At 45.6% G+C, this 20,045-nt stretch overlaps 1 protein-coding gene and 1 long non-coding RNA gene across 11 annotated transcripts in view; one reads left to right on the top strand and one right to left on the bottom strand.

The window, feature by feature from the left end:
- Nucleotides 1–945: 945 nt before the first annotated feature.
- LOC138624859 (C-myc promoter-binding protein-like) overlaps nucleotides 946–20,045 on the bottom strand; it is a 58,381-nt gene continuing 39,281 nt past the window's right edge. For 2 of the 10 annotated variants that reach the window (XM_069705407.1, XM_069705409.1), the window contains 19 exons: nucleotides 19,647–19,853; nucleotides 19,406–19,534; nucleotides 16,274–16,415; nucleotides 14,457–14,564; nucleotides 13,987–14,079; nucleotides 12,330–12,449; nucleotides 12,029–12,178; nucleotides 10,127–11,256; nucleotides 9,440–9,638; nucleotides 8,989–9,092; nucleotides 8,167–8,342; nucleotides 7,844–8,005; nucleotides 6,546–6,726; nucleotides 5,766–6,020; nucleotides 4,644–4,761; nucleotides 4,161–4,187; nucleotides 2,770–2,932; nucleotides 2,578–2,642; nucleotides 946–1,480 (listed from right to left, as the gene is read on the bottom strand). In XM_069705407.1, coding sequence (XP_069561508.1) covers nucleotides 1,344–1,480; nucleotides 2,578–2,642; nucleotides 2,770–2,932; nucleotides 4,161–4,187; nucleotides 4,644–4,761; nucleotides 5,766–6,020; nucleotides 6,546–6,726; nucleotides 7,844–8,005; nucleotides 8,167–8,342; nucleotides 8,989–9,092; nucleotides 9,440–9,638; nucleotides 10,127–11,256; nucleotides 12,029–12,178; nucleotides 12,330–12,449; nucleotides 13,987–14,079; nucleotides 14,457–14,564; nucleotides 16,274–16,415; nucleotides 19,406–19,534; nucleotides 19,647–19,853 — 3,666 coding nt within the window. In that variant the 3' untranslated portion in view covers nucleotides 946–1,343. The remainder of the gene's footprint in view (nucleotides 1,481–2,577; nucleotides 2,643–2,769; nucleotides 2,933–4,160; nucleotides 4,188–4,643; nucleotides 4,762–5,765; nucleotides 6,021–6,545; nucleotides 6,727–7,843; nucleotides 8,006–8,166; nucleotides 8,343–8,988; nucleotides 9,093–9,439; nucleotides 9,639–10,126; nucleotides 11,257–12,028; nucleotides 12,179–12,329; nucleotides 12,450–13,986; nucleotides 14,080–14,456; nucleotides 14,565–16,273; nucleotides 16,416–19,405; nucleotides 19,535–19,646; nucleotides 19,854–20,045) is intronic. The other 8 variants (XM_069705410.1, XM_069705411.1, XM_069705417.1 and 5 more) reach the window with 5 other exon arrangements.
- Nucleotides 5,896–8,226, top strand: LOC138624890 (uncharacterized). Its single transcript, XR_011311190.1, has 3 exons — nucleotides 5,896–5,963; nucleotides 7,825–8,073; nucleotides 8,146–8,226. It is a non-coding gene; the product is annotated as an uncharacterized lncRNA (long non-coding RNA).

Below are 20,045 nucleotides of genomic sequence, written 5' to 3'. Positions count from 1 at the left end.
AGGAAAAACAAAAACAATGACAAGTCAATTAAAAAGTCAACGAAGCAACGATGAGATTCAGAACATTTTTCACGGCGTCGCTGACTGACACAGAACAGAAAGTCACTTAATACTGTCACAGGTCAAACATTCAGTTATCAAATTTGTACCTCAGATGGAAAACATAAAAAGCATAAATAAAAGTGCTCACATACATCTTTAAAATTAGCTGCTATTTATTGGATGATTAGCAGAAAATCGGGCGCTCACTTTGGGTTCAGGGTAACGTAGATGAACCATGATGTTGCCATGTTGCAGTCTTCCCAGATTTTTAGCAATGTTGTGTTGTTGTTTTTTGGTACCATATTATCATGAGTGATCAAATCGAATGCCCAAAAATGATTTACAAAAAGCCAGAGCAGCAAAAACACCAGAATTTTCCTTTAAAAAAAAAAAAATGCAGCAGGTTTTTTTTTTTTTTTTGTAAACCTTCGATAAAACAGCCGAAATAGTGAAATAAATCACCCGCATGTTTGTTTGGTTTTTTTTCCAGCGTTGTAACGGTGCGTTCGGACCAAACGCCGAGCCGACGATCCGCACGGAGCGACTACGTACGGCGTGAATGTCCGCAAATTCACGCCGGGCAACGCAAAGGGACGCGAAACCGCTGCCGAAATTGAATTTAACTGGAGTGGCCGTGAAAAAAGTTCCAGACCGCGTACGGAGCGCTGGCGGCAAGAAATGAATCGTCCAAAACGCACCAAATCAAACGCAGCGAATCTTCACATTTCAGGAGCTGAAACCGGTTGATATTTGGCTTAATTTTCAAACGGGACGAGGACGCGACCCGCGGGCGACGGGAAAACACTGCACACGACGAAGGGACGCTACAATAAATAAAGCTGGCTTTGTATAAATAGAGTTCAAGTTAAAATATTGCTAATATTAGTCTTTATATGATGTGTGACTATACAATATAAATGTTACATTTGAAGTTTTTGTCGTGTTTTTTTGTTTTTTTTAGAAAAATCCTCGACTGCTTTGTATTTACAGGATGTTTCGTAGACTTTTCACAGATTTTCACAGGAAACCAGGCGAGGCGCCCTCGACGCTGGACGAAGTGTTCACGAACGCTGCCGAGTGTTTTTCCGTCGTCACAAAAGTCTTTTCAAGTTCAGGCTACGTAACGTTGACCGCAGTCGACGGTACCTTTTTTCTTTTTTAACGGGGTTCTTCCGAACGTTCCCGTAGCGCACATTCACAGTCTTCCAACAGGTTGTTTTCTTTTCTTTTTTTTTGTTTTTTTTTTCCTGAGCTGGTTCTGAAAGCGACGATGAGGACGATGAGAGTCGAAGGTTGAGCGTTCACAGGTAAGGCTCTCCGAACGTCCTGCGACACTCCATGACCCCGGTGCTCGGGGGACGGTCGGAGTTGTGGGTCAGCTTCACCAGGTTCGGCACCAGGCGGTCGTACGCCAGCTTGTACTCCCGGTCGAAGGCGTCTGAGGGGACGGGGGGGGGGGGGGGGACGGGACGGGGGGACGGACAACAACATCGTCAGAAGACACTCGACGCAGAGGTGCTTTTACGGTTTGTATTCTTTAAAGCTGCTGGTGTGGACGCGCTCCGGCTCTGTGGAGCAACTTGGCGTCTTTCAGCTCATTGTTTTGGTTTTATTGGCATCGTTTCCAGCCACGACAGTCAGCTGATCAACTTCTTGCCGAGCATCAAATCACAGACTGTAATCAGCCAAGTGCGGTTTGTGATGCTCCACCTGCAATGCCCAGTGACACCAGCAGGCGGTGTCTCCGCCCCTTTTTGTTGTGACATTAGGCCGGAGATGGGAGTTGTAAACACGAGAAATTACTGTGCGAGTAGGATTAAAGTACAAAAGTGGACAACTTTTAATTTTTCTGTCTGCTGTCTCTCGGAGCCGATTAGCTACTCCCGAGTTCAAGCTCAGGATATTATTAGATGATTACGTATATTAACGTACGGGACTATCTAGTCGCCATCGTTAAGCATTTAGCAGCTACAAAGTCAAGTGAGTTATTTTTTTTACAGTTGACCAAACAGCTGAACAACAACAATCTGGATTCAAACAATCAGACAGACACAAAACATTTAAGCCACGAAAGACAAAATGAGCAATAAAACAAAATTTAAAGAAATTAAAACGATATGTGAAGCCAAAACGACACACGAGGGCATAAACATAACAAATACATACGAAACATTTTATTTATTTAGGCCTAATGTCTTTTAATATGTTTTTTAAGTTCCTGGTATTTAAGTTTACGTTTTTTTAACGCTGTTCCAAAGTTTCGGAGCAGCGACTGAGAAAACTATTTAAAAAAAATGTTTTATTCAATTCCTGCCGTGTCACAACTTTTGAATTTATTCTATTTAACTTGAAATATTGAAAATTTGTATCCTGAAACTCAGCTTCAGTGAAGGAAATATACCCCAAAAAATTAAAATAACTACCATTGAAACAAATGTAAAATAATAATAATAATAAGCAGTGCAAAATGTAGAAACTCCGTCAACGTTGGAATATTTTTATATGTTATTATTAAAACATAAAACTACGACTCACCGATATCAATGTTGTCTTTTCCCAGAGCCACCAGGGAGAGGAAGAGGATGTCCCGGTACAAACTCCTGAGGAAAAGAATTGACGTCAAAATACAAACATGAGCTCTTTTTTTTTTTTTTTTTATGTAAATTTGTTGACATTTCAATACCAGACAAGCCCCCAGATATGTCGACCCCTGTCCGCCCTGCTGACCTTTGCCTCTTGACCCCGAGCGTCTGGCCGAGCAGTTGCAGCAGTTGACCCATCGGCCGGCTGACGTCGTTCCTCTGGATGCTCTTCACCACGCTCTGCAGAAACTCCTCGCTGAACGGCTTCTCCTCCTCCGGGACCGGCCGGGACAGAGGGTAACCCACGTCTGACACAACACACACACACACACACACACACACACACACACACACACACACACACACACACACACACACACACACACAGTTCAACTTCAGTTTGTTTGTAAGAAAAAGGCTCTCAGTCTGATGAAGACGACTTGGGGCTGGGTCTCTGTACCGGCATGAAGCAGTACTTCACTTTGAGTCAAGTTGGATCCAATAAACGGGACAATATTAGGAATTTACACTGATTTAAAAACAAATTGTTGAATACAAACTTCAGATGTACAAAAACGAGATCAAATTGTTTCACTTCAAATGCATCTTTTAGTATTTCAACAAAATAAAAATACCTTAATAGATTTTTTTTTTAAATTTTTTATTTAGTTTAGTTAGAATCATTAAAATAGTTCAATAAAACAGGCGCTGATGTTGTAATATAGTTCAGGTTTTAGTCATTTGTTTTTCATGATTTTATTTCTTTTATTTACTTCTTTGTTTTCAGTCGTTTATTTTTGGGGAATATTTTAAACCTGCTGCTTAGAGGCTCTAACAGCTGTTAGACTAAAGAGTTAAAAACAATTATTGCTGTATTGTATTGTTGGGTATATATTGCTTTATTTTTTTACAGTCCACTCTATTTTCTTTCATATTTTTTTCTTTTTTATCTGACTTGTTTTTCTGACTTCTCGTGAAATTCCCCTCAGAGATAAATAGTCAAACTTGGAGTTCACATAGTTTCTGTTTTTGTAACCTATTTAAACATTACTAATATGAATATTATTAATATAATTAATAGTGCAACATGATTTATTAAACCACTGATTGAAACCTCGATATCAGCCGCTAAGAACATCAGCGATGGATTTACGGAGTCGCGCCAGCGCGTCGCGGTTGTTGTTTTTTCTCGACACCCAGCCCCATTTAAACACCACGGCAACATCCATCTTTTAAGTTTCAACAAAACAACAACCGAATGTCCGCGTCAACGAGGGGGGGGGGAGGACGAACACAGGCGGACATTCGGGCGGAGATGCAAAAGAACCGACACTCCAAATACAGAGCAGGGAACTGTATTTGAGAACAAACACGTCAAAACAACCCCCGAAAGTGTCGAGACGGTTTCACACTGCACAGACACGTAAAAAAGTAACAGCTGACTTCAAGCATCAAGCAGAACGAGAGACGGGGGGACGGACAGAGCAGGGGACAGGACACCAAACAACAGGACTCGTCTGAGGGAGGAACACTCACTCTCTAACAACAGAGTACAATTAAGTCCTGAAAGACAAGAGAGCAGACAAGAGCCGGTTAGCACACGGATCACATGACTCCTCGGGTCGCCTCCACGCCTCCTCCTCCGTTAACAAATCCAAATCAAATCCAAATCAATCGCTGCGATCCAGCCGGGGAGCCGTTCTTCTCAAGGATGAACTCCAAATACCACGCTGACCATTTTAAATCACTGCATTTGAGGTTTTATATTTAACAATTTATTCCTCAAAATGTTTTTTTTTTTTTTGGCTCAGTTTAAACTCACAAAACAGAAAATAAGAACAACGACAGAAATCGGCGGGTTTTCGCTCCAAAAGCGGCAAAAACTCCCAAAATAATTTCCCAAAAATAAAATTCTTGCGAAATGAAATGTAGATTATTGTATATTTCCATCCACCGCGGCGCCTTTACTGTGTGTTTTTGCTTTATCCTACATTTGAACTCAATTTCAGTGAGACTCACTGAATGTGTTCCAGAGGATGTACAGAGGCTGGATGGGGTCCTGGTGCAGCTTCAGGTTGTCCCACAGGATCTGGATCAACACGTGTTTACCGTCCTCCGACATCCAGTGACGAGGGACCTGACGAGGGACACGACAACAGAGACGCCGGGAGTCGAAAATGTATCAATTTATGAATAAATAATAAACAATCCAGAGCTGGTAAATGAAAACTGGTCGGATTTGAGTTTTTAAGCATTAAATAAATGGATGAAAACTGGATTCAAATAATAAAAATGACACAAATATTTGACTATTTACTCAAACTATTTACATGATAAGATATTTTTCTTTACACAAGAGGACGGGTTTATTTGCTGTAAACTGATTAATTAGTTGTTTTGGACTTGAAAAACTCAAATTACTACGTAGCGGTTGTAAGCCTCCGCTAACCACTCAAGTTGTATATGTAGATGTATATCTGACCAAACACATATAGATACTGAACTCGCAGTGACCTTGACCGTTGACCTCCGAAATCGAAACACTTCATTGCCGAGCCGAAGGAAATATTTGTTTCAAATTTGAAAACATTTTCTCAAGGCGTTCCTGAAGAATTGCGTTTACAGGTGTGTGTGAAACAGTCTTCGACCTTTGACCTTTAAACACCAAAATCGTATCGGGCCATCGTCGGTACCAAGTGAATGGTTTTGCCAAATTTGAACAAATTCCCTGGAGGCGTTCTTGAGATACCGCGTTCCCAAGAACGGGACGGGCGGACGAGTGGGGCAACGGGAGGTCACAGTGACTTTGAACTTTGACCTTTGACCACCCAAATTGAGGCCGAGTGAAATATTGTGCCAATTTTGAAGAAATTCAATCAAGGCGCTCCTGAGCTATCACGTTCATGTGAATGAGTCGATTTGGGGTCACAGTGACCTTTAACCTTTGACCTTTGCCTGATCAGTTCATCCTCGGTATCAAGGGAATGTTTTATCCGAGTTTGACCAAATTCCCTCGAAGTGTTCTCGAGATGGACAACCGGAAAAAAAAAGCCTCCGTCTGCGGCTATCGTTAAATTTAACTCCGTTTTCGTGTGTTTTCGTGTATTTTCGTGTGTTTTCGTGTGTTTTCGTGCGTCCGACCTGGGAGTCCTGGTTGCAGTGCTCGGAGGTGAGGATGAGACCCGGCAGGTTGCTGGGCAGGTCCAGCCGTCTGAAGTACCAGACCAGGTTCCAGTAGATGATGGGGTGATGGTCCACCATGTCGGCCTCCGTGATCACCGGGTCGCCCTCGTTCTCCAGCAGACTCTCCAGCTCCTTCCACAGCACCAGCGGGCTCAGGTAGGGAACCGTCACCGGCTCGGGGTTGTGGAGCCGCCACTCCACGCTCAGCGGGTCCTGGGTGGGTCCGGAAAAATCGGAGGGGTTAAGATTTCAGCCAGGAGACTGAAAACTAGTTTTTCACAGGACGATTCATGACACAAAAAAAACATCCACACTCGGTTTTTCCTCTTGTTGCTTTTTAATTTTAATTTTTTTTTTCCTTTTTTTGTAAAACGGTTTTAAAGATGCCAAAAAAAAAACCGGTTTTGTTTGTTTACGGTTGTCGCATCACAGCAGGAAGGTTGAGGGTTCGAGCCCCGCCTGAGGGCTGATTTTTGGTGAAGTTCGACCAAATGTTTCGGGGAAATAGAAAATAAATAGATAAATAGATTTAGCATATTTAAACAAATATAAAGTGACAGACTTTTGAATTGACCATAATGTTGCGGTGAGCATGTCCTGAACAAAAAATGTCCCGTCGGCCGTAGACGGTGATCTATTGTAAATGTTTTGAAGTGTAGGGATGTGAAATAGCTGGAGGTTTAAAAATAAAAATAAAAAAAGTTTATTTCTACATTAAAATCTACAGTTGAGTCGTACCGTGGTTTCGTTCAGACGGCACGGCAGGCTGCCCGACGTCGGCACGCAGCGGTTGAACTGGGCCGCCTGGTCCAGAGGGCCGAAGACGCTGACGCTGCGGGCCATGGGCGCTCCGGAGGACAGCGCCCCCTGGCGGCGCTCCGCGGGGATGTCGATGCCCTGAGCGCGGGTCGATCGAGTCCTGCGGAGACGCATCACGTCCATGATATCAACTGTAAAACCTAAACTATATCCCTGAATAATGGAACCGCCGATCACTGCTGAATAGAGACATAAATAAATAAACATATATATATATATATATATATGTATACGGTCCATAACCTGCTGCTGAATGTTGATTTTGAATTCTTTATTACGATATGGGAGATCTCTTTTCTTTGTTTACACTTTTTATTTCCACAACACACATCCAAATAGTTTTCTGTCAGAATCGATCATTTCTGTCCTGTTTGTGTTTGTTTGTTTTTAAGTACATTAAGAGCAACAAAAAAAAAAACAGCTGAATTATTTGAACCCGAACAACATACTGAACAAAAAAAACAAAAAAAATCCCAACGGGGCCGTCGTGCACTCTTCATCCCTATTGCTCTCACACACACACACACACACACACACACACACACACACACACACACACACACACACACACACACACACAGAGAGAGCTTTGTTCGGACCAGGTGCTGCAGATCACCTCTCGCTGCTCTTTTACAATGCAGATGGGGAGAGTGTGTGTGGACGCAGCTACAGTAGCTTCAAAAGCATTGTGTAATCAGACAAACTGGAAGCTGCATGAGGATGAAAAACAACAACAACAACAACAACAACAAAAATCATGCAGCACATCTGAGAATACACGACGAGAACAACAAAACTGGAAACTGTGTCGAGCTTCCCGTTGAAATCTCCGTAACTGTGTTTCAGGACGTCGTGTCGGCTGGATTTAATTCACGAATGTGTATTTAATGTCCCGTCAAACTGTCCGTGGAGACGACGGCTGACGACCAGTCAGTGACGTTAAAATGAAATATAGAAGTTGTTTTCATTTGTCTTCATTTACAAGAGAACCGAAACGACATACCATAGTACGACATTTTCTTTATATTTTGGTCATACTACCGTATGACTTTATTTATTTTTTATATTTTGACAACATAACTGTAGTATGACTTTTTTTAAATATATTTTGACGACATACTATAGTATGCCTTTTTATTTTATATTTATATATATATTTATATATAGCATGACTTCTTTTTTTTTTGGACATTGTAAGGCTGTGTGACAGTGAATACCTTCCTGAGCAGTCCTGCACGGCGATCATGGGGGACGGGGGTGAGACCGCTGTTGTGGGACACGGCGTGGACAGAGTGGACGTCCCCGTGTCCAAACCTGTGGAGGCGGAGTACGATGAGGTCATCGCCTCGTCCACCGACGGGCTGCCCTTCAGGAAGAGCCTGAGGATAAGAGACGAGATCACGATCACGTCCAGGAGAGGCGAAATATGACGTCGAATGCACCTTTTGTAAATATAACTATAGAATGATCGTTTTTGATTGATTTATTGATTGTTAAATATAAAACAATGTGCCCCCAGGATGCCCCGCCTCCCGCCTACCTGCCGGGTCCTCGCATGTCCCTGATCTCCACGTTGAGGAAGGGCAGGAAGGGGTTCCCGCAGAAGGGGCAGGTGGTGTTCAGGTTGGAGTCGTCTGCCGTCCAGCCGGCCATGATCTCCTCGTCGTACACCAGGCAGTCGCACGTCTTACAGCGAGAACAGCTGGAGATCAGCAGCTGGAAGAAGGCGACGAGCTCCGTTCAGATACGGTTTCACCCACAAGGTGAGCTTACAGATTATTATTATTATTATTATACAACATCTTAATGTTTATTTAAAGTTCTTTCTAATTCAAGTTGCTTTTTTTTTTTTTTTTTTTGCACGTTGCAGTTGTTGAACAAAATCGAAAAATCTTCAAAGTTGCTTTTCTTTTTTTTCTTTTTTCTTCAGGCACTTTTTCAGACACAAAATGTTCGAAGATAAAAACGCAGACGAATGTGTTTCTTTAAACGATCAGGTGTTCATCGACCGCGTGTGAACAACCGGAAGGTAACGGCCAACAGCGACCACCAAAAGAGGGAAAGGAAGAAAAAGAAGTTATTCAAATTAAACAATATAACAAAACAACATTTATAATACTTTGAATAAAGTGAATTAAAATAGAAACAACAAGAAAAAAAAGCACAATTAAAGAAAAGAAATATAGAAAACTAGAGAAAAAAAATTAAAAATTATGAAATGAATTAAAAAATAGAATTAATTAAAAAAAAATCGGATAAAATTTGAAATGCAACCCTGAGAGGATAATATGTTGAAACTGTTCCTATGATCGCCGGCTGCATTATATCGTTATGCTGAAAGGTTTGTAGCTCCTGGTTTTACCTCCATGGCGTAGTTGTTGAAGATGCTGGTGTTGCTGGTGTAGCGCGACGAGCCGAGGTCCGACTTGTCCGGCAGAGGAAACCCGGGAGGAGAGAGGACGCATCCTGGAGGGAACACGTGACAACACGCCGCTTACAGATTTATTTACATGTATGTTTTACAGACACACGGAGATGGACGGCATCGTTTCCAAGGAGTGGTTCGCTTTTTGTGGTGCGTCACGTTTATTTTCTGTATTTTTAAAGGTTCCTTTTATGTCTGTTTTACACGACAAATGTGAGAATAAAGAATTGAACACTGAACCGTAAGTTAAAATATCTGAACAATCAAACTCCTGCAAAAATTCTGTTTTGGAAAAAACAAGTCACAAATCTGTGATTTTTTTTTAGGATAATTTTTGTTTTGTTTTTGTTGACAAAACTAAAATGAACATTTTGAAGGTGGTCCTCACCGGGGAACAGCGACGCGGGTCTCCTGTGGCCGGAGCCTGCAGCGGTGGTGGGGCTGCGCAGGGGGCTCCGTCTGGGGCTCCTGCGGGGGCCGTTCCTCTGCGGGGAGACCATGGAGCACTCCGACCCCCCGCAGGCCTCCTCGTCCAGCAGGGAGGAGCGGTCCGGATCTCCGACGCCGAGGAGGTCGCCGTGTCCGTCCTGGAGGAACAGAGGGGGAGTTCATGTCATCACGGACTGGACAAGAGTCTCCTCTTAAACCCTCGTAAGACTGTAATGATTGAAAAGGTGTCTGCTCTCTATTTAGTTGGTAAACGGAGTCCACGGGAACAAATAGTCAGACGTTGGAATGACCACAAGGTGGCAGCAGCACTCAAACTTGGGGGTCACGAGTTGCATCAGAGTTTTTATATACTGCAAGTGAGAGATGCTTGCTGGAGTGTTATGATACAGTCCCATCAATGTTTGAGCAGGTTTAAGCAACAACAAAAAAAACAACAGTTTGTTTTAATTTAAATATGTAATAAAAGTTTAAAATTCGGCCACTAACTAATTTCCTTCCTTTTTAAATGGAAGCGATCATGACGGCACATGAAGAGAAACGTGTATTTCGTATTGATTTACAAACATTTTGTTTGACGATATTACGTCACGGTGATGAGGCGGCGCTTCTTTCACTGAATCTCTACCTTGGTGGGCGTGGTGTACGTGGCCAGACGGGAGTACCAGCGGCTCGCCTTCTCGGCGACGCCCTTCCCCGCCGAGAACACGCTGGTCTTGAACACGTCCAGCGTCGGCGTGAGCAGAGTGTCCAGGGCGAAGGAGGAGGAGGAGGGCGAGGGCGACGCCAGGCCCGTCCGGTCGGCCCGCTCCCTGTAGGGGCTGGGTCGCGGGCTGGGGCTCGGCGTGGCGCTGGAGCTCCGGCAGGGCGGCGACGACCACAGGCGCTGGCGGGAGATGGGCCGGGAGGGCGAGGGCGGGTGGAAGGTGCGGGAGCGCGGCACGCCGGCCGTCCTGACGGGGGAGCCGTGGGGAAGGCTGGCTCGGCGGGGGGCCGGCTGGAAGGAGGAGGAGGAGGAGGGCTGGAGGAGGAGGAGCGGGCTGGCCGGGTCCTGCAGGTCCAGGCTGGGCGTGCGGCTGCTCAGCGGGCTGCCCATGTGGTTCATGTAGAGCTCGATCTCCCGGGCCAGGTCCCGGCGGGCGCTCGGCGTGCTCGCCTCGTCCCCGTCGGGGTCCCGGTCCTCGCTCTGCTGCTCGGCCGCCAGGAGGGACAGCGGGTCGTAGCCGGTTTGGATTCCCGTGCGTTTAACGGCCCCTCTGGACGCCGCCGCCGCCGCGCTCACGCCGCCGTAGCTGGCGCTGCGTTCAACGGCTTTCTTCTTGCCGTAAGGTTTCGCCCCCGTGGCGGGCTTCTCCAAATCCAGATCCTCCAAATCGAAAATGGCCTCCGTGTTGTTCCCGTCTTCATCGCTGGAGTCCTGCCCCTCCGTCTCCTCTTCCTCATCCCTGCGGTGAAGACCCCTCACGGCGCCCGCCTTAGCGACCACCTCCTCCAACCCTCCGAGAGCCAGCGAGCGAGGCCTCCTGTTCTTGCTGAAGTTGGCGGCGGAGAGGATCTTGGCGTCGGCGCCCAGGTGTCCCGCGATCTTGTCCGGGTCGGTCTCGCCCCGGCTCATGCCCAGGCCGAGGACGGTGGTGCCGCTGCCGGCGCTGCCCGCCACCTCCTCCAGGACGCTCTTGTGTCTCCTGAGCAAACTGTTGGTGCGAACCTCGCCGATGTCGTCCAGGGAGGTGGTGAAGAGGAGGCCCGCGACGTGGCCTGGCAGCGAGAGAGAGGAAGGACGACGATTAAAAAATGGATCTGCAGTTTTATTAGGAGGTCACACGAGAGGGGAGGAAATATCTGGAGCGCCTCAGGGCTCATTTCAGACATGTACGTTTACATTATGATGGATCTCGTGTGACCACTTGGGATTGAATCTCAATTCCCCGCTTTATATGCAAATTAATCCAATTAAAAATACGAGTAATTAAAACACGTGAACACGAACAGAAAAACTGGGAGAGAGGAGTCGAAACATTCATGTTCACTCGAGCCTCATTTGAAACCTCCGTCTGTTAGAAATGTATGAAGTATCCCACGTCTGTAAATGTCTGAACACTTGTAATTCACAACCTGAACCGTCAGACTCGACTCGACCACGTCGGTTCAGGCTCAGATTATTCAATCATCCCTGCAGGTTTGAGAGGGTCGGGCTCTGCGCTGCGGGGCATAAATGAACTGTGCCGGAGGGGGGCGGAGCTTAGAAAGTAAAACACACTCATCTGTTGGAAAATATCCCAATTAAGCCTGTAAACATGAAAATGCGATAAAAGACATAAACTACAACTCCCATGGTGCATTTCAATAAAAAAAAATTTAAAAAATACATATAGCTTCAATGTTTTGTGCTACAAAACCATAAATGGCTGATGTAGAGACATTTAGTGCACCAAAACGGACTGTTTTTAAAAATAGAGAATATAAAAAAAACACAGTTCAGGTACCACTTCACAAAATCTGTGAAACCGCGAGTTTGTCTTCACGTCACCTGCGCTGGCGGAGCTCTTTGGTTTAGACGCCGAGTCGTCGTACGGACAGCCGCTGCGAACGATGCCGCGAGGTCTGAAGGAGGAACCGATCTCCAGGTCCAGCTGAGGCAGGCAGTCTTTACTCCCCTTGGCGCTCTCCGTCTCCGACACTACAAACACCAAAACATTGAAATAAAAATGTCAGCTTGACACGCACCATTTTAAATCAAATGGGGGGAGAGGGAGGGGGAGTCCCACGTGGCCACCATTTTTATTTTACAGAAATATCAGGTGATGTCAGATGAGACCAGAGGTACTGACAGGAGCTGCAGTCGCTCTCCTTCTTGTCCTCCTTGTCGGGGGCGGAGTCCTGGGCGGCGGCGTCTCCTCTCCGGACCTCCTCTTTGGACAGCGAGTTATAACCCAAATCTGACTGATCTCCTACAACAGCAGAGAGAGAAAGAAAGAAAGAAAGAAAGAAAGAAAGAAAGAAAGAAAGAAAGAAAGAAACGACACGGTGTGAACGAGACGAGAGAAAGAAAAACAGGCGCTGAAGTCACGAGGTCACAGAAGTTATTAAAAACACGACGGATGAAAAAAAACAAAAAAAATCCAGAACTTCAAACGCACTTTTGAGGTCTTGATTTTTCAAGGCTGTTTTTGATGTATAAAGAAAAACAAACAAAAAGTGGATCTGCTGTAGCTGTACAGGATAGACTGTATAAAAGAAAAAAATGAGGCTGATGCGGATATGCGTTAAGCCGCAATACCACAGAGTGCCACCAGAGGTCGGCTCCAAAAAGACTCCGGTTTCCATTGACTCCCGTTCAACTTCTCATGAAATTTCTCATGTCAATCAAATGTCTTTCTAATTCGGTGTTGTTAGCTAAAGTCGCTCCTTCTTCTTATTTTACTGGCGGTCCATCTGAAAATAATCCCGTCATTAATTATAAGCTTCAAAAAGTTGCGTTTTTGAGGGGGGGAGGGGGGGGTCTGTTTGATTGACAGGCCGGTGGTGCAGTCAGGTTAACGGCTATCGTATCGTCGGAGTTTCCAATCAGATCGAGTCTCTCGCCCCTCCCCACCCCCCAAATATGGTCACTTCCTGTCCCAAAACCCGGCGCTGGACCAAATTCTGAACTGGCGGCCGTTTGCAAAACCGACGGGTGACGTCAACGAACATACGTGAACGACCGAGGCTTCTCTTCCCCTTTCATCTCCTTGATTTCTGGGGAGGGAGGGGGACGGGGGGTGGAGGGGGGGGGGGCGTTGCAAAGATCTGCAGTTACTGTATAAGAAAAAAATAAATAAACAAACTGCATTTTCACAGCTGCTAATGACTGCGACTGCTCCGACTGGAGGCCGACGCCTCCATCTGTCTCCACAACTTCCTCCGTCGGGTCTCCAGGCAACCGGCTGTCTGATGGATCCTTCTTCCTCTTTCATCCTCCCCGTCAACCTCTCCGGCCGCTCTTCTCCCTCCAGAATAAATAAACCATGAGCGCAGCGTTTTGGGATGTGACGCGCTTACGGAGCAGGACTTTTGCGACAAAACCGATTTCCAGGAGTGTAATAATCAACGAGACAACCCCCCCCTCCCTACTCCACCTCCCCACCCCCACCATCCCCTCCTCACCCCCCCCCCCAGCTACCGTGCAGCTTCCCTCCTTTAAAGTCTTTTCTCTGCGGTGCCGAGGTGCCGTCTCACCGTGATTAAAAACGATTTCCGTAATCACAAAGAGCGTGCCTCCGGGTAATTACTCGCCGTAATTCACAGAGACAAATCAGTCGGTGGGTGAAAGCGAAGACGTTGAAAAGTCAAAAAAAAAAAAAAAAACAGTGACATGAGAAAGAGAAGATCCCAAAAGGAGAGAAAAAAGGGACAGCGATGAAGGAAATAAACAAACAAAAAAATTCAAAAAATGTTGCAGAGCACGTTAAGAAGATGAGACAACCAGAGAGAGACTGAGAGGTTTACCTGGGTGGAGGGAGGCTTCTCTGAGCTCACAGCCCCCCCGGTGGGAGGGGACCACCGGGGCCCCGCCGCCCACGCCGCCGCCCCCACGGCCGACTGCATGCAGGGGCAACACAGGGCAGGGGTCCAGAGTGAAGGGCAGGGTTAAAGGGTCAGAGCAGAGCAAGGAAACCACAGCCGCAAAAAAAACAAAAAAAACAAGGGGGTCGGGAGGGGGGGGGGGGGCGATGACGTCGTGACGCACAAAAAAGGAGACGGACGGGAAGGTTCGGAAGAAAAAAAAAGCAAAGCGGGAGACGAGGAAGAGGCCGGTTCGGTGAGCGGGGGGGACAAATGAAGGAAGGAGATAAAACAAGATGTCATTGAGAGAAAGAAAAAAGAAGATGTGGAACAAGATGGCCGCCGTTGAAAAGATGGGGGTCACGCAAAGCAGCCGTTGTTTTGGGTTGTTGTTTGTTTTGTTTTTTGTGTACCTGTGCTAGATCTATCGTCAGCGGGGTCTACTTTGGCGGAGTCGGCCACGTGAGCATCGGCGGAGCTATCCAGGCTGCCGTGACTCACGGCGTCCAAGTCGCTGCCATCTGCCCAAAAACAACAAGATGTTAAAAAAAAAAAAAAAAAAAAAATAAAAAAAGGGAGGACGGGGCATCATCTCGAAAGTCACGAAAAAAAAAAGTTGATTTTGTATTTGCCGTCGATGCGTCTTTTTCTAAATAGAATCCAGTAAAACCACTTTGTAAAGATGTGAAATGAAATGAGAAAGCTTGAAAACAAAACCAAAAAAAAGACTTCAAATTTCTTCAAAATAAAAGCTTTTTATTTTTATTGAATAAATACAGTGACCGTAATACTTTTATTTATGGGCTCTATAAAATCCAGTAAAACCAGATTGTAAAGATGTGAAATGAAATGAGAAAGGATTTTTTTGAAAGCTTGAAAACAAAAAATGGACAAATTTCTTCAAAATAAAAGCTTTTTTTATTATTATTTATTGAATAAATACAGTGACTGTAATACTTTTTAATTATGGGCTCTACAGTTTCTTAATATTTCCTATAAAACAACTGATTTAGCATCAATTATCAGGAAAAATGACGACTCAGCAACTGATTAATACTAATTGCCTGTTTGAGTCTGCGTTCAGCAGCCCAGAAAATTTGCCACGTTTTATAGATTTCATAAAGTGAAGAGAAGAGACGAGTGTGTTTTACGAGAAGCTTCGCCTCTTTCTGGTCGACGGGGGGAGTCTCTTAAAAAAAAAAAAAAAAAAGACGGGATTAGCGGGACGGGGGATTAGCATGCGCCGGGTGTGCAGGTGTTCACTCACTCGCATGCAGGTGGGAGTTCAATCTGTGTTTTATAGTTTCACTTTTCAACTCGTGTAATACGATTGAAAAATGTAATTTAATTTAAAAAAAATAAAAAACGGTTGGTAGATTTTCTTTCCTGGGATTGTGATTTGTGGGCGTGGCCTGCGTTGCTCCAGTTTGCTCTGCAACAATCTCAGATTATCATCTGTTTAGATTATATTTAATTTGTTATGCATGAAACTGATTTTATTTAAACTGCACAAGTTTGTTTGCCTGTAAATTTATAGCTGAGAACACAGAAGTACTAAAAAGTACTTGGATCTATATTTCTTTTTATATAATTGTTGTTGTCGAGTCTCTACTTTCGTACTTTTGTTCATTTTGCCGCCATTTAAACTTTAAAACTCGCCTCTATTTTGGCCGTCTAAAATAAAGCGTTTTTTGGTAGATTTTTTTTTTAATGTATTTTTACGCTTGTATTGTTCTGTATTTTTATAATCAACACGAAGAAATACAACATTTATGTTCCTCTCATCTGACCGGAGGTGCGTCGGTTCCACTGATTTGCTTCGCCGCTCGACGTCAACATGTTGTTTAATGTTAGCGGCGCACTTTGTCCTGGTTGTTTTGGCGGCTCATTCGACGAGCTGACGTACGGAAAAGGGCTGCTGTCGGGCTCCTTGTGTGTGTGTGTGTGTGTGTGTGTGTGTGTGTGTGTGTGTGTGTGTGTGTGTGTGTGTGTGTGTGTGTGTGTGTGTGTGTGTGTGTGTGCAAGATTTGATTGGCCGTGTCGAAAAAAGGTCTTTTAAGTTTTCAGATTTTCACCGCAGATACAAAAAAAAAAGTACGACAATTTCAGTTGGACTTAAAAGTTTTCCCTTTAAATCTGGTAAAAGAAACCACGAAGAAATAAATTGTGCATTAAAACATGTTAAAACATCCCAGTTCTGTTGCGTCGGAGCGAAGCGGGTCGCCGGTACCTGAAAGAGGACTCTGGGTCAGCGGAGCCGGTCGGCGCAGAGCCTGCTTGAACTGAGCGACGCCGAGGATGACGTTTCTCAGCTTCATCCACAGGAAGTATCCTCCTCTGGTGCTGGAGGGCCACGTGCTCTCCAACACGGCCTGGAGGAGGAGGAGGAGAAGGAGGAGGAGGAGGAGGAGTATCAGGACAGAAAAGGGGAGAGGAAGGAGGAGGAGTATCAGGACAGAAAAGGGGAGAGGAAGGAGGAGGAGGTGGAAGAGGAAGAGTATCAGGACAGAAAAGGGGAGAGGAAGGAAGAGGAGGAAGAGGAGGAACAGGATACGGAGGAAGAAGGAGGAGGTGGAAGAGGAAGAGTATCAGGACAGAAAAGGGGAGAGGAAGGAAGAGGAGGAAGAGGAGGAACAGGATACGGAGGAAGAAGGAGGAAGAGGAGGAGGTGGAAGAGGAAGAGTATCAGGACAGAAAAGGGGAGAGGAAGGGGAAGGAGGAGGAGGAAGAGGAGGAGGAGGAGGAAGAGTATCAGGACAGAAAAGGGGAGAGGAAGGAAGAGGAGGAAGAGGAGGAGAAGGTGGAAGAGTATCAGGACAGAAAAGGGGAGAGGAAGGAGGAGGAGGAAGAGGAGGAACAGGATACGGAGGAAGAGGAGGAGGTGGAAGAGGAAGAGTATCAGGACAGAAAAGGGGAGAGGAAGGAGGAGGAGGAAGAGGAGGAACAGGATACGGAGGGAGGAGGAGGAAGAGGAGGAGGTGGAAGAGGAAGAGTATCAGGACAGAAAAGGGGAGAGGAAGGAGGAGGAGGAAGACGAAGAGTATCAGGACAGAAAAGGGGAGAGGAAGGAGGAGGAGGAAAAGGAGGAGGAGGTGGAAGAGGAAGAGTATCAGGACAGAAAAGGGGAGAGGAAGGGGGAGGAGGAAGAGGAAGGGTACCAGGACAGAAAAAGGGAGAGGAAGGAGGAGGAGGAAAAGGAAGAGGAGGAAGGAGGAGGAGGAGGAAGAGTATCAGGACAGAAAAGGGGAGAGGAAGGAGGAGGAGGAAGAGGAGGAGGAGGTGGAAGAGTATCAGGCCAGGAAAGAGGAGAGGAAGGAGACTTATATTAGAAAAACGTTGCTGTTAGATTATTGTGAAACTTCCCTCTCAAAGTGAAGAAGTTCTTTTCTTCATCTCCGAAATAAATTAATGAACTCGGCGAGTCAAAATTTTTGTGTGAATTCCGACATCAAACGTCATTCATTTGGTTCCAACTCCAACATTTTGAACTAAAACTGAACGGATCGTCGTCTCGTATAATAACATCTTTAATTAATTTTTCATCAAAGGCAGTAACTGCAGCGTTTTTTGTTTTTTTTAGATCCACAGTCACACTCAGAAAAAGAAAAAAAAAAAAAGAGGGGGGGGGGGCTGCAGCTGTCGGCGGCCGAGTAACGTTCAACAGCCTCCCGTCCGCCCCGAAAATAAACTTCAGGGAGAAACGCGATCGGTATGCCGCGGAAAAGAACCGCGTGTTCGGAGGCTCTGAGGATTTGGATCAGGTGAAACTGGAGCTGGAGATGTTGTTAAGTGTTGTTAAGGACGGTTAGCGCTCGTGATCGCTCCACGCGGAGTGTAAAAGTGCATCTTTACACTTCTGGTGTTTAATCAATAGACTGGATATAAAAGTGGTCGTAGCCTGCCGATGCAGAAGGGCCTTGAGCTGCAATACCACCGAGCGCCACTAGAGGTCGGCTCCAAAATGTCTCCGTAGACTCCCGCAATAAACTTCTCTCATCAAATCCAAAGTGAATAAAATGTGCCCATCAGTTATCTCTGTGTTTTTAGCTAAAGTCGCTCCTTATTAGTTTTCTGGAGGTCCATCTGAAAATAATCCCTCATTAATTGGAAAATAAACTCCAAAAACACGTGTTTTGGGGGGGGCGTGTCTGTTTGATTGACAGGCCCGTGGTGCAGTCAAGTTACAGCTATCAGTGGGGCGGGACGTAGTATTATCAGGTTTCCAATCAGATCGAGTCAGATCCAGTTTCATACAATTTCCATAAGAATTTTCCTTCCTGTCATTTTTGTTTTTTCTGATATTTTTTATTTGCATTTACATATTTCGTTTGCTGGTTGTTACCCGCAGAAAAAAAAAACCCTCTTCGCTCCTCTTTCTCATCCTTCAAAGATCTAAAGATGCATGAAAGGAAATATGAATAAAAACACCTGCAGCTGTCCGGTGCAGCAGCTGCAAGTGAACACAGAATCTGTTTCCGCCTGCTTCTAACATGAAATACGATCCTGGCTCCCACATCAGCTGATTTACTTCCCGCTCTCCCGGATGAGGGACGACCCTGCAGCGATTCATCCCGACACCTCAGTGTGATCACACACGCTGTCGTACAACCTTGAAAGAGGGGTTGGGGTGATTGGGGGGGGGGGTTACATTAAAAAATGTCACCGCTGTTTCTTTTCTCTTTCTATTTTGAAAAGCCGAGCGTCTGCGGAGGCCTTAACCGGTGATGAAGCATATCCGTTTTTCTGTAAGTAACATCCAGAAGGGAAATGAACCGGAGCGATTCACACGCAATAATTTATGCGGCTTATTGTGTGGTTGTGAATAAACGATCGACATGGCGGCTGCAATCAGGCGGCTTCAATCATCCGGGATTAAAGCTATATTTATCCGAGGCCACGGGGTCAACCTTTAGAGAAACTGGGAATTTAGAGCTCATATCACGAGACGTAAATCACAGTCGAAGATGTTACGTATGTAATAACACCGCGATCGTTAACAATCGTTCTCCTCTGCGTCTTTAAAGACTGAACATTTAAAATTCTTTCTGTTGTGCACATTTGCACGGCGGCCAGTTTCTCCAAACTTTTATTGCTCGGTCAGCAAATTCATCCATCAACTGCTGATGGAAAAAAGAAAGGAGAATCCCGTTGGGCAGTTGTCCCGGGGATGTGTTGTTGTTTTTTTTCGGCTGTCATGGGGCGCATTCGTCAAACTCGTAGCAGAATCAGCAGAATATTCATAACAACCCCAAAAAAAAAACCAGGAGGAACGGCGAAGTACGTGCGAGTCTCTGCGCTCGTATATTTCTATTGGACGCCGCGGCAAAATATCGGCAAAGCCAAAGAGAGAGAAAAGACGTACCTTGTTGTAGTAGCCGTAAGTGATGGCGTTGGGGTGGACGCCGGCCTTCTTCATCTCGAAGAGCACCCGGACTGCCAGGACGGGCTGGCCGTACTGTCCGCACAGCTGCATCAGCACCCGGTAGCAGACCTGCACACGTACACGTGAGTTACATCTTGAAAGTGTTTTTTTTTTTTTTTGGTGTTGAATTGTTTGTTTGTTTGTTTGTTTGTTTGTTTTTTTTGGGGGGGGGGGGTCGTACCTCATCGGGGGGCTGCAGCTTCTTCGCCTGCATCTTCCTGAGGACGTCGTAGGCGGTGCGGAGCGCCCGCACCTTAGAGTGGCACACCTTGACGTACGCGGGCAGGCAGATGAACCACAGGCCGTAGCAGTGACGCAGCAGACACTTGGACCACAGCTGAGGGATGGACGAGTACTTCTTGGCGATCTTCTGCGCCGATTTGATCTCCTGTTGGATGAAAAAAAAGAAAAAGAGTCAGAGCTGGAGGACGTGTGGGACTCCCCGTTGGAGTATTATGTGCGTCTCTCCTCATCATCGTCACCCCGGAGAATCACACCCACTTTCTTACTATTACAAAAACAAAAACAAAAAAAAGCTTAAATCTTTTAGCTGCTTTTGTTTTTTTTTTTTTTTTTTAAA

The sequence above is a fragment of the Brachyistius frenatus genome, unplaced genomic scaffold (genome assembly GCF_029030835.1).
Source record: "Brachyistius frenatus isolate BFR_SWC_R1_liver_20210118 unplaced genomic scaffold, ASM2903083v1 Contig_56, whole genome shotgun sequence".
Lineage (NCBI taxonomy): Eukaryota > Metazoa > Chordata > Actinopteri > Embiotocidae > Brachyistius > Brachyistius frenatus.
The sequence above is the reverse complement of the archived record's forward strand: the minus strand, read 5'-3'. Positions and strand labels throughout refer to the sequence as shown.